Here is a 12027-nt window from a genome sequence, read left to right as displayed (position 1 = left end):
GAGGGGGGGGTCACACGGGGGCAGAGATGAGCCAGAGAGCTGCCTGCCTTCGGGGGGAGCGGGATGGCGTGGAAGGGCCCCCCCCCAGCAGGCCAGAGCAACAGCGCAGAGAGCGGCTTCCAGGCTCGGTATGTAGCACCACGGACACTCTTCAAGTACTGCGAGCGCTCTAGCGTACATCTAACTAGCACCTTGGGGGCGAGGGAGAAGGAGAAGAGCCTCTGCCCAGCACCTGCGCCATGGCGGGGGGCACGTGAGGTAGGTTACACCCTCCGTGGAAGAGAGTCAGAAGCCACAAGTGGTGCAAAGGGTTTGCTTTTTATTGTTTCCTTTCCTGGTGGGGTCCCGTCTTTACAAGGGCTGCCCCTCCCCCAGGCGGGTGTCAGGAGGCCTGGGGGGGGCCTGGGGTCCGCTGCATTGCACGGTGCTCCGAGAGTCCTGACCCTTCTCTTTTGCCCAGAGTTGAAGCAGGAGCCGAGCAGGAGGGACAGAAGGGATCGGATTGGAGGGCAAGAAGGGGGGAAGGAGGAAGGGCAGGGGGAGGACGTGGGGGGCATCTTTTTTTTTTCCTTTTCTTTTCTTCCATTTCGCTGCAGATGGTTCATTTGAAACAGACGGGGCCAATGTCCAAAGAGAATTCTTGGTCTGCCCCCCCAATGTCCAAAGGCGCGATGTCCAGGAAGGGCAGGCGAGAGGGCTTGTTGGTCTTGTACTCGATCACGGTCTTTCCCCACTCGTTGGTCTTTCTCTGTGTCGAAGAGAAGAAAAGGAAGTCAGAGCCGCATTCCAGGAGTGCCCTGGGTCTGTGGGGCTGCCCTGGGTCTGTGGGGCTGCCCTGGGTCTGCGGGGCTGCCCTGGGTCCTGGGTCTGCAGAGAGACCCAGGAGAGAGAGAAAGGGAAAGGCTCTCCTGGTTGGAGCCGGCCGGGGCCCCAGAGTCTTGTTCTGCAATGGCAGTCAGGGCGCCCAGGGCTTCTTATTCGGGGTTAGAATGGAGATGAGGGACGAGAGGAAGAGTCAGTCCAGGAGTGGGGGCAGGGTGTAGGGGGCCTGTGGCCTGACGAGGCCTGTGAAAATGGCATCTTCCCCCGCCATGACCTCTCAGGGGAACGGCAGGACTTATTTGGACCTTTTCCCTTGAGCCAAGGGCCCCGGGCTTCGGCAGCCTCGGCCCCTGCGAAGGGGAGCCTTTGCTGGTGGAGCCCCCGTCGGCCTGGCCCCCTCTCTCCTTGCCAGCCCCTTCCAGCTACTTACGGAGCAGCCATCTTCCAGCACGGTGAACGTGAACCTGCTGTTGCCCTCGGCCGTGAGCTCCACGTCGTTGGAGCCCTGCAGGATGACGGCCTTCTTCAGAGAGCCCGTCTCAGCGTCCATGTAGGCCACGCTGTTCTTGCAGTGATAGGTGAGGTTCTGGGAGGCGTGGTTGGCCAGCAGGCGCATGAAGGCCAGCTGGGTGGCCATGTCCTTCGAGGTCACGCCTTCGCTGTTGTATTCGAACTAGGAAGGGAGGGAAGAGGTCGGGTCAGGGCTGGAACCCGGAGGATGCTCTGGGGATCTGGGGTGGAGGCTCAGGCTGGACCGCCAAGAAGGGACCACAGAGGTGTCCTCCTGGGCCTGTGAGGCCTCGTCGTCGGGAGCAGGGGTGACCTTTGGGAGAAAGCTGAGAGGGCTGCCTGCGGGCCCGAGGGAGCCCCTCGGGGTGCCGGCCTAGAGAGGATCCCGGGCACCACGGGGCCGCCATGCGTGGGGGGCCGGCTCTGCTGCCCTGCTTTTGGGGGGGCTCACCTGGGTGCCACCGTTGAGAGTCTCTCCGAACCACACGTGCTTCTTGGGAGTGCCGGGAAGGGGCCAGGCCTTGGCCGGGATGCTCTCGGGCTGGGCGCGGATGCAGGTCTCGCCGGTGGAGAAGTCACAGTATACTTTGATGGCGTCCATGGTGCAGCCCTGGTTGGGGTCGATCCAGTAGAAACCTGCCGTGGGACGAGGCAACGCCGGGCTTAATCCCAAGCAGCGACCGCGGAACGGCCGTGTGGCGGGGGGCCCCGAGCAGCCACATGGTGGGAGGCTGGGCGGACGGGGGAGGGGGTGACTGCCCACGTCGGGGCGTGACAAGCCTCAGAGCGTCCCCCAAACGCCCCCAGACGGGGACGAGGCCTGAAGTGGCTCCGGGGATCAGGAAGAGGCAGGCCGGGGGCCCACATACCGCTGCTCCATTCGGGGTGGCTGAGTCTGAGGTCTCGGCAGGTCCGGGCAGGGTTCTTCTTTGAGCCTTCTGGGCTGAGGATGGTCTCGATCTGGTTGTTGAGGGACTTCAGGGTAGCGTCGACTTCGTAGTCCTTAGGTCTGAGGGAAGCCTGAGTGCGAGGCTGGTCCGCCCGGTAGAAATCGCCTTCGTAGCCGAACTCGTAGCCACCCCCGCTTGGACCAGGGGGCCCGGGCAGGCCGGGGGGGCCGGGAGGACCCTGTGGAAGGGGAGAGGTCAGGGAGGAGGAAAGGCTGCCCATCCCAGCATGCTCCAGGACAGGGACCGGATCAAAGCCCGTCCGCCCATGCTCCCAATGGGGGCATTTCCCCATCCAGGGCTGCCTCGGACGCGTGAAAAACCTCACTAGCACGAGGGCTGGAAAGCAGGGGAGGCCTCGGGCCCAGAGTCCAGGGTCAGCGTCTCCGGCCTCGGGGCTCAGGAGCCACTCGGGCCACCCCCCCCCCCCCCCCGCCTGGCAATGCCGCCTAGGGATGGCCCCGCCACAGAGCTCTGCTCTTGACGCCTCGGCGCGACTCTGCTCTGGGGCGTTGGGTTGGGAGAGGCGAGCCAGGAGGATGGGAGGACACGGACGGGTCATCTTCCCGCTCCCCCGTTACTGGTTTGGGCCAGTCGGCCGGTCCCCTCCAGATCCCCCTCAAGTCGCACTTACGGCGGGACCTTGACTGCCTTGGGAGCCACGAAGGCCAGCAGGCCCGACGGCCCCTGCGTGTCCGGGGCGGCCGTCTTTGCCAGCGGGGCCGGAAGGACCAGCAGGACCCTGAAAGAGAAGACGGCGATCCCTAGTGCCGCAGCGGGCAGGAGGCCCAAAAGGCACAAGAGGGAAGGGGGGAAGATGGGGGACCCGAGGCGGTCTTCATCCTCCTCTGGAGGAAGGCTTGACAGAGGGAAGAGAGAGGCCCAGTGGCCGGAAGCGGGAGAGCTCGAGGCAGGACCGGCAGAGGGCCGAGGCCAGCTTCCTCCTCTAGAGAGATGCCCAGGGCCTTGGCCACGGGCGGGGGGTACCCCTGCCCTCACTCACCCTGGGGCCGGCGGGGCCGACGGAACCCGGAGCACCTTGATCTCCGTGTTGTCCCTGGGGGGGAAGCATGAGTTAGTTATGCCCAAGACTCCGGGCAACCCCCTCCTCCTCTTCTTTTCCTCTTTCCATTTTCGCTGTTTTCAGTTGGGCGTAGAAGCCAAGCTCTGTTCCAATTGGCCGGCAGGGGCAGGGGCTGTGGGCAGGGGCCGGGGCCGTGGGCCTTTTCCCCCCTTGGGGGGTTTCGAATCCAGGGCTATTCCATTCACGAGACGCCTCAACGCCACGAGATCCTTCGGACGAGGGGACGAGGGTCTCCGGGGCTCTCTGTCGCCCGCGGGATGCTCGCACCCCCTCAGCTTTGACTGCCGGCTGGCCTAGGGGAGCCTTGGGCCGGGCCGGGGCTCAGAGCGGACCACTGACACGGACAGATCGCACGGAAGGCCCACTTACTGAGATGCCGGGAAGGCCTTGGAATCCGTTGTGTCCTTTGAAGCCGTTCAAGCCTCTCGGTCCCTTGTCGCCGGGCTCTCCCTTGTCTCCTCGGGGACCTTGAGGGCCCTGCCGACAGACAGAGCGGCATGAACCCCCCACATGTGCCCGGGGTCTTCCCCTACGGCGCATCAGTCCCTGGGCGCACTCCGGTGAGAGTGAGCCTCTCGCTCTCTGCTCTCACGCAGGAAAAGGCCGCCCCAGCGTGCAGAGACGGGCCGCACCTCACAGAGCCCCGGAGTCTTCCCAAGACAAAGGGGCAGTGCGGCCCAGTGCTGGGGGCGGATGGAAGCGGGGGGCCGGGGCCACACCTCCCGCAATTGCAGTTTTCCCATCCACGAGAGGAGGATGAGAAGACTGCTTTGGGTGAGACTCCGCCGAGGTCCTGTGGGCAAAAGGCCTTTGCCAACCTGGCACCCGGCACTGCCAGTCTGGTGCCTTAATGATTCCTCGGAAGCCCGGGGGAGAGAAGGGCAGAGAGCGGAGGAGACCGATCTGCAAAGCGGGCAGGCTTCAAAGGGCCGCCTGGGGGTCCCCAGCAATGTTAGTTCCCGTCGGAGTCCTCACGATGCACTTACGCTCGGGCCTCTCGCGCCGAAGGGGCCGACGGGGCCCACTGAGCCGGCAGGACCCTGCCAACCAGAAGGACAAAAGACGGGGGTCACTCGCGGCCTTGGCGGGGCACCCCGGGGAGGACGCGCCGGCCGCGCAGGGCCGAGCGGGCGGCTGCTCGTTCACTCACCGGCTCACCGCGGTTTCCGGTCTTGCCGGCGGGCCCCACAGTCCCGTGAGGGCCAGGAGCTCCAGCGTTGCCCACGGCGCCGGGGTTACCGGGGTAGCCGCGCTCCCCCTGCAGGGGAGGAAAAGGACTCTCACTGCGGGCGAGTGGCTGGGGACACCCGAGACCCCTTACTGGGCGAGAGGGGAGGAGGCTGTACCTTGTGACCAGCAAGTCCATCTCGGCCGGGCGGCCCATCGTTGCCAGGGTTGCCCTGTGAGGATACAACAAGGAGCCTGAGCTGGGAGGCCGGAGCAGCTCTGGCGCAGCCTTCCCGGCCTCTCTCGCACTCTGAGCTTCCCTACAGGCAGCAGATTCCACACGTCCGAAGCCGGGCCCCTCTGCGGGGATGGCAGAGCTGGCCGCGGTCCCAGGGAGCCCAGAGAGCCCGGGGAGCCCGGGGGCTGGGAGCCGGCTGAGCTGGGTGTCGGCTTCTGTGGGCCTCGTCCATGCTCTGCCGCCCACCCTCGGGGCTCTCCTTAGCCCCTGTGCCTGGATGGGTCCCGCTCCCCGGCCGCCCCTCTAGCGGTCGTCGGCTCCTGCCAGGAGGCCCCTCGAGGGCCCGAGCCGCCTTCGCTTTTGCCTTTCCCTCCCCGGCCCTGGGCGCAGGGGCTGGGCATTCGTTCTTTCACTGAAGGGTCCCGGCCAAGCCCTGGAAGTGCCCCTCCTCATCTCTCCTCCTGGCCTTTGGGGCCGGGCAGAGCCAGCCCGTCCCTCTTCCGTGACCATTCGATGCTTTCTCTCCTCTGGCCTGGCCTCCCCGCTAGCCCCTGGCTGCCCCCCTGCCCTGGCCCTGCTCTGCCCGTGGCCCCCAGCACAGGGCAGGGCACGATGGGGCTCTGTCCCTCCCGCCTCTGCGGCCTCGCTGAGGGCAGCCTCGGGGGTGCCACCGGACATGCCGCCAGGATGCCAGGCTCTCGTCCTGACTCGCGGGCCCCCGGGGCCTTTTCAAACGGCCCGCTGTGTAGCCAGCCACGCATTCCTATCGTGGCCACAAACCACGTCCACTGCCTGGACGGCCCCTGTGGGAGAGCCTGAGCCCTCGACTTACATCACGACCAGCTTCGCCAGGAGCGCCGTTGACGCCAGGGTTGCCCACAGCGCCAGGGGGACCTCGAGCACCAGGAGGGCCAGAGATGCCGAGAGGCCCGGGTTCACCCTGCAGAGGCAGCAAAGCACCCCGTGAGCCCTCTAGAAACAGCTCCCCCCCCCCCCCCCCGGGCAGCCCAGGGGGCGGAGGGAGCCGGCCTCGGCGGCCCCGGCCCTGGACATGGGGCTGGCGGACAGTGAGGAGGCTCGGCTGGGGGAGAAAACCGGGAGCTGGCGGGGCTCTGCTCAGTTCTGGGGGGGGGGGCAGGAGCTTGTGCGAGGGGAGGGGTTCTGCTTCTGCGGGACTCTCACACCGGCATGCACGAGGGCCAGGCGGCTTCCAGGCCGGGCAGAGCCAGCAGAGGGCGAGAGGAAGGCCCCGAGGAGGACGGCGGGACGAGGGGCAGGAGGAGCCCTCGGCCAGCGCTTCATCGGGGGTCGCCGTCAGCCGGCCGCACTCACCAGCGATCCAGACACCCCGGGAAGACCACGTTCTCCTCTTGAGCCAGGCAGCCCGAGAATTCCAGGAGCACCGAGAATACCTTGAGGGCCCGACGAGCCAGGGGGACCCTAGAGAGAAGAGCGGGGATGGGCGGGCGGACCCTGTCCAGGCAGCACCGCCCGGGGGCACCCGAGACGCCCAGCCTGGCACGACATGAAAGGGGGGGGCTCGGGGCGGACTTACGCTGGCGCCAGCCTCTCCGGGAGGACCCTTCTCTCCAGTGAAGCCAACGGGGCCGACGGCGCCCGTCTCTCCGGCGCGGCCGATGGGACCTTGGTCACCGCGAGGACCACGAGGCCCTTCCTTTCCAGAAGCGCCAGGGGGGCCAGGAGGACCAGTGATGCCCTGCAGGCAAGCAGAAATGGCTCTAAGCCACCCCGAGCCCCACCAGGACTATCTGTGTGTGTGTGGGGGGGCACCACGGGGCATCCCATCGAGAAATCCAGGAGGACTTCCAGGATGCCCCTCAGCATCGGAAGCTCCAGGCTGCTCTGGGAGGGAGTCTGGGCAGAAGGCAGGGCAGTGGTTTCTCCTGGGTGGGTGAACTGATTGATGCGAGGAAAGGCAAAGGCCTGGGGCCTGCCCGGCGGCCCAGGATGACTCTGGGAGCCGAGTCGTGCCTCGGTTTATCCTCTAGACACCAGGTGTGCTACTTGCAGGATTTGGAAATGTTAGCTGGGGGTCCCTTTCTCCTCGCTGTCTCTGCCCGGGACTGGCTCCTTGAGGTCAGGGCTGGCACTGCCAATTCTGGCCACAGGGTGGCCACTAGGGCTGGGCATGTCTGACCCACAAATGACTCTGACTTTCCTTGGAACACACGGGGGGTGGGGGGGTTCCCGATAAGGAGAGGAAGCCTGGCCGGAGGGCCCGGACCGAAGCCACCTTCCGCGTCCCTGAGGGAGTGGGCACACCCCTCCGCTTGGGTCTCCCCGGGGGATCGCCACGCTTTACTCACAGAAGGGCCGGGGGCTCCAGTTCTCCCAGCAGCACCAGGGAAGCCAGTCACGCCCTAGGAAGGGAGCAGATGAAAAGGAAGCTCAAGGCCGAGGCTGCGGCATTCAAGGTATTTTTCTGCTACGTCTTCTGGAGTTGCGGTCGAGGTCGCTGCTGGCTCCAACATAGGACTGACTGCAGGGGCTCCCCAAAGGCTCCCCCTGCCCCGACCCCCCCTTCTGACTCGCTGCCTGGCTCTGCCCGGGGCCTCTGCCCTGATTCTGGCACTTTAGGGGCACTGAGGGAAGGCTGGCTGGCCGTGCTCCTGCCAGGCTGCCCGCAGTGCTGCCACCCCCCGAGGCTGGAACAAGGTGGCCAAGAGAGGGGGAGTCCAGCGAGGGCCGCCAGAGCACGAAGCCAGGCCCTCCTTCCCCTGCGGAGGCCCCGAGCTAACCGGGAGAGCACAGGTGTGGCGGGCACGTCTCCGGGCCTTCCCGTCCCGCCCCAAGCCCGGCAGTGCCCTCAGGCTCCAGGTGGCCTTGGCCTCCCCCCGGGCCCTGCTCCCCCACCAGCTTGATACTTCCAGTGGGACCCAAAGGCTACCGTTTCCCGCAAGGACTTACGGGGGGGCCACCATCACCGCGACCGCCGACGGGGCCGGGAGGACCGCTGGGACCCTGGATGAGAGGAGGGAGAGAGACGAGGGTCAGGCCGCGGCCTCTGGTCCGGGGAGGTTCCCCTCTCGGGCGCTCGCGCTGCAGCGCTGCTTCTTGCTGGCTCTTCAAGGGTGATGATTCCCCTCCCGCCCTTTTGGGAACGAGCCCGGAAGGGGCTCTTTTCCTCGACTCTCTGGTCTGGGGCTCCGGGCCTCCCCGAGAGCTCGAGCTCCGGGCCTGTTTGCCTCCCCCCCACCCCCGCTGCCAGGCTGCACCCAAGCCAGCGACGTCGAAGGGGACGGAGAGCCAGAGGCAGCCGGGGGTCCTGAGGCCTTGGCCAGCCACGGATCTCCTCTGTGAAATGGCTCTCCTCGGGGAGAAGCGGCCCGGCCTGCACTCTGCCAGCTAGGGGGCGCTAGACTGAGCAGGGGCGCCACTCACCGCCGGGCCGGATGCACCCACAGGGCCGGTGGGGCCCACGGCCCCGTTTTCTCCCTTGGGTCCTTTGGTTCCTCGTTCTCCCTTTGCTCCGGCTTGACCAGCGGCACCCTAGAGGGAGAAGCCATTGGAGCGGCGACGGCTCCACTCTGCCCCCTCCCCGGCCCGCTAGTGGACGAGCCCCTACTCACGGGAGGGCCTGCGAATCCGTTGGGGCCCGCGGGGCCGGCCTCTCCACGATCGCCCTGGTGGCAGGAAGGACAAGCAAGGCTGTTAGTAGTCGCCGGACGCCGACCCGCCTCCCCAGGCTCGCCATTTGACAGAGCCGCGTGTGGGGCTACTTACAGGGGCGCCTCGAGCACCAGTGGGACCGACGGGACCAGCCGGGCCAGCTTCACCCTGCAGGGAGCCGGAGGGAAGAGGTGAGCGACAGAGCACGACGGCTGCCGGGTCGGGCCGGCCGTGGCGGGGACAAACGCGCGCTCGAGGAGCGAGGGACAGAGGAGGGCCTCAGTCCTTGGGCAGGAGCAGGGGGACGTCCAGCAAGGCCGCTTCCTCTCTGGGTGGGCTCTGGCTGGCTGGGGCGGGGCTGGGGAGGGGCCGCTCTCCGAGGCCTCTCCAGGCCGCTTATTGACTGGAGACACCGAGGGGCCCAGGGTGGCGGGTCTGTGGCCCATGGGGCGTCGAGGCTCCCTCACGGCTCAGATTGCTCTCTGGCTCTCCCATGAGGCCGAGCAGGGCTTCCGAGGGGGCCCACGTCGAGCCACAGTGACTCTGCTGGGGCTCTGCGGCTCGGACTGGGCCTGGCTAAGAATTGGCGGGGCCTCCGGCGGGAAAGGCACGGGCACATGCCGGGGGATTCCTGCTTACCCTCTCTCCGGTGGCTCCGGCAGGACCGGGGGCCCCCATGGCACCAGGAGCTCCCTAAAGACACAACGAGAGTGAGTGAACCCACCGCCACGTCCTCATCCTCCTCCTCGCCTCTGCCCCCCCCCCCCAGAAACGAGGGAGCTCTCAGCAGAGGGCCCGGGACCCCCTGGGGGCTCCTGAAGCCTTCCCTGCCCGCGGAGGAGAGTCTGCCCTCAGCGGACACCCAGCCCTCTTCAGGCTTCAGGGCAGAAGGCAGTGCTGCAGACGGGCTCCGGGAGGGGCCTCGTGTAAGCAGGGCCTTTCCTGAAGGCGGCGGCGGCCACAGAGGGACCCTGAGCTCCGGCTCCCCAAAGCCCCAAGTCCCTGCCCTCACCGACCCCACCAAAGCTAACGGGAAACCTGCAACAGGCCAGACGTCCCCCTCCCTTTGGGGACGGTCAGTGCCAGGCCTGGCTGGACCGCGGAGAGTCCTTCTGGGCCTCCGCCAACCCCCCACCGCTCGCTCGGCTCTGAGCTGGGAGAACCCCCTGGCCCGGGCGCCCCCTCCTTCGCGGAGGAGAGGAAGGGGCTTTGGGTGCCCCGAGCGCCAGCAGGCGGGCCCCGGAGGTTCCTTAGACTTCTCGCAGCCAGCCCAGGGCGAGGCCGCTCATGGCCCGTGGATGCCATCTTTCCCAGAATGCCGTGCTGTGGGTCACCGCTCGGAGCCTCCCCTGCTGGCTGATCCCAAGCTGTGGAGGGCCCGAGTGCCGGGCAGGACTCCCCCGGCCGCAGGCCCCATCTTTCAGGGTCTACAAAGCAGCTCTAGGGGGCCTGTGGCTGGCCCCGGGCCCTTCTCCTGCCAGTTCCACTGGCAGACAGCGAGCGGGAAGGGAAGCTGAACTCACCCGAGCGCCGTCTCTGCCGGGGTTTCCAAACTCGCCTCTGGGCCCAGTTTCACCCTAGAAGCAGCAGCAGCAAGTCACGTGGCTGCGTTCCCTGCGGCTCTCCCCCACCCACCTGGCCCAGGCCGCCCCGGGGCCCTGGAGAGGGTCCGGCCGAGACCCCGGGCCGGAGCCAGCGGCCCCCACAAGGCGAAGCCCCCCTCTGTGGCAGGCCAGGCGCCGCCCTGCCCACGCTTACCTTCTCTCCTTTGCCTCCGGGGACGCCAGCAGCACCGCGCTCTCCCGGGACTCCCCCAGAGCCGGCAGGACCCGCATTTCCAGGGGCTCCGGCGACGCCAGGCTCGCCCTGCCCCCGAGAAGAGAAGGGCACGGGTCACGGAGGGACGGAGACACGCGCCCCCACTTTCCCCAGGCCCGGAGGAGGCCGCAGAAGGGACGGAGGGGAGGGACGGCCAGTTCTCGTCCCGGGGCCGCCCTCCCATCCCCCTTTGGCTGAGGAAGAGGGAAGGCAGCACCTGGGAAAGGCTTCTCCCTCTTCCCACAATCCCTCAAGGACACCCGGCTGGGGAAGAAGCCCTGCCAGGGGGGCCCCTCCGAAGGCTCTGAGCCCCCCGGCCTTCCCGGCCCCCTGGAACGTCCATCGTCCATTTCTGGGAGGGATGATGGCAGGCCAGGCTCGGCAGGCCAGGCTCGGCCTGCTTTAATGGATTTGGACTCGAGAACCTGACCCAGGCCGGCCCCCGCTGGGCTGAGCCCCCTCCCTCCTCAGAGACTCCCGGGGTCCCTTAGAAGGCAGCCCGGTGCTGCCACAGAGTGCATAAAGGGCTGGCCCTAGAGTCAGGAGGAGCCGAGTTCAAATGTGGCCTCACACCCTTCTTAGCCGTGTGGCCCTGGGCAGGTCACTTCACCTTGTTTATTCTACTTTCCTCATCTTAAAATGAGCTGGAGGAGGAAATGGCAAACTCTCCAGTATGGGTCAAGAAAACCCCAAAAGGGGCCACAAAGAGCCAGACATGACTGACTGGCTGAAAAAACGGTCCCTTTCCCGAGCCCATCCCCCTACCTTGTTGCCATCAGGGCCCGGGGGGCCGGAAGGACCCCGGCTTCCGAGGGAGCCGGTGGGGCCGACTGCTCCGCTTTCTCCGGGGGGGCCGCGCTCGCCCTGGAGGAGAGAGGAGCCTGGGAGTGAGGAGTCTGGCCAGGGACGGGCTCTTCAGAAGGGGCCAGTCGGGAGATCCCAGAGGCCTCCCTCTGCGGGGGGGCCAGGAGGGCTCGCCTCGGGGCGCTCCTCCACCCAGGGCTCCCTGGAGGAGGAGGAAGGCGAACCCTGGGCCTCCGAGGCCAGAGCTCTGGGAGCGCATCCGCTCCATTTATTTGCCTTTGGCCGCCCAGCGGAGGCCCCGAGACCACTCACGAAGCCAGTCACAGATTTTGTTTCTAAGCCTTTCGGGGCAGATCCACCATTTGAAATCGGAAGGGACCTGGAGGCGGGAGGGCCTGGGTTCCAGGTGGGCCTCAGACCCTCCCTAGCCGGGTGACCCTGGGCAAGTCCCTTAACCCCACTGCCTAGCCCTTCCTTCCTGCTCTTCGGCCTGGGAGCCAGCACAGAGCAGGGCGTCTTCCGTGGAAGGGGAGGGTTATCTGCGCGGAAGCTGATAAACGGGGCAATCCTGGGCGGCCATCTTGCTCCCCGGCAAGTCTCCAGGGAAGGCCCAGGGTGGCCCGGCGAGCCAGTGCCCGCTGTCTGGGGGGGCTACCGGCCCTTGGAGCGCTCCACCAGGGCACTGCTAAGGGATACTCACTCTTGGGCCAGCAGGTCCGGGGAGGCCGAATTCACCGGGGAGCCCCTGGAGAAGACACAAGAAGGAGCATCTCGCCACGTGCCATCGGAGACTCCCGGAAGCCAGCAGCGAGGAGCCCCGAGGCCGTGGCGAGAGAGCCTGGCGTGCGCCCACGCGGGCCGAAGCAGGCAGGTTCTGGCTGGGGGTGGGGCCGGGAGGCAGGACAGAAACGCCGCTAAGGGCGCACTCACCCTCTCTCCTACTTTGCCGCCTTCGCCAGCTGGGCCCGAGGGGCCGGGCAGACCCTACATCAAGAGAAAGGCAGATC

The 12027-nt window shown here is 67.1% G+C and overlaps 1 protein-coding gene across 1 annotated transcript; it reads right to left on the bottom strand.

Moving 5' to 3' along the window:
* Positions 1 to 299: 299 nt before the first annotated feature.
* On the bottom strand, positions 300 to 12004 carry LOC123256075 (collagen alpha-2(I) chain-like; the record flags this gene model as incomplete). The annotated part of the gene is made up of 24 exons (XM_044684765.1): positions 300 to 748; positions 1253 to 1495; positions 1784 to 1968; positions 2202 to 2460; positions 2914 to 3021; positions 3283 to 3336; positions 3733 to 3840; positions 4350 to 4403; positions 4514 to 4621; positions 4710 to 4763; positions 5601 to 5708; positions 6101 to 6208; positions 6324 to 6485; positions 7096 to 7149; positions 7697 to 7750; positions 8171 to 8278; positions 8359 to 8412; positions 8513 to 8566; positions 9038 to 9091; positions 9922 to 9975; positions 10157 to 10264; positions 10982 to 11080; positions 11721 to 11765; positions 11951 to 12004. Coding segments are annotated over 24 exons (2436 nt in total), but the record flags the coding sequence as incomplete, so codon positions are not given.
* Between the last annotated feature and the right edge of the window lie 23 nt (positions 12005 to 12027).

The sequence above is a fragment of the Gracilinanus agilis genome, unplaced genomic scaffold (assembly GCF_016433145.1).
Source record: "Gracilinanus agilis isolate LMUSP501 unplaced genomic scaffold, AgileGrace unplaced_scaffold55851, whole genome shotgun sequence".
Taxonomy (NCBI): domain Eukaryota; kingdom Metazoa; phylum Chordata; class Mammalia; order Didelphimorphia; family Didelphidae; genus Gracilinanus; species Gracilinanus agilis.
Note: the sequence above shows the minus strand (reverse complement) of the source record. Positions and strands in the feature narration are given on the sequence as shown.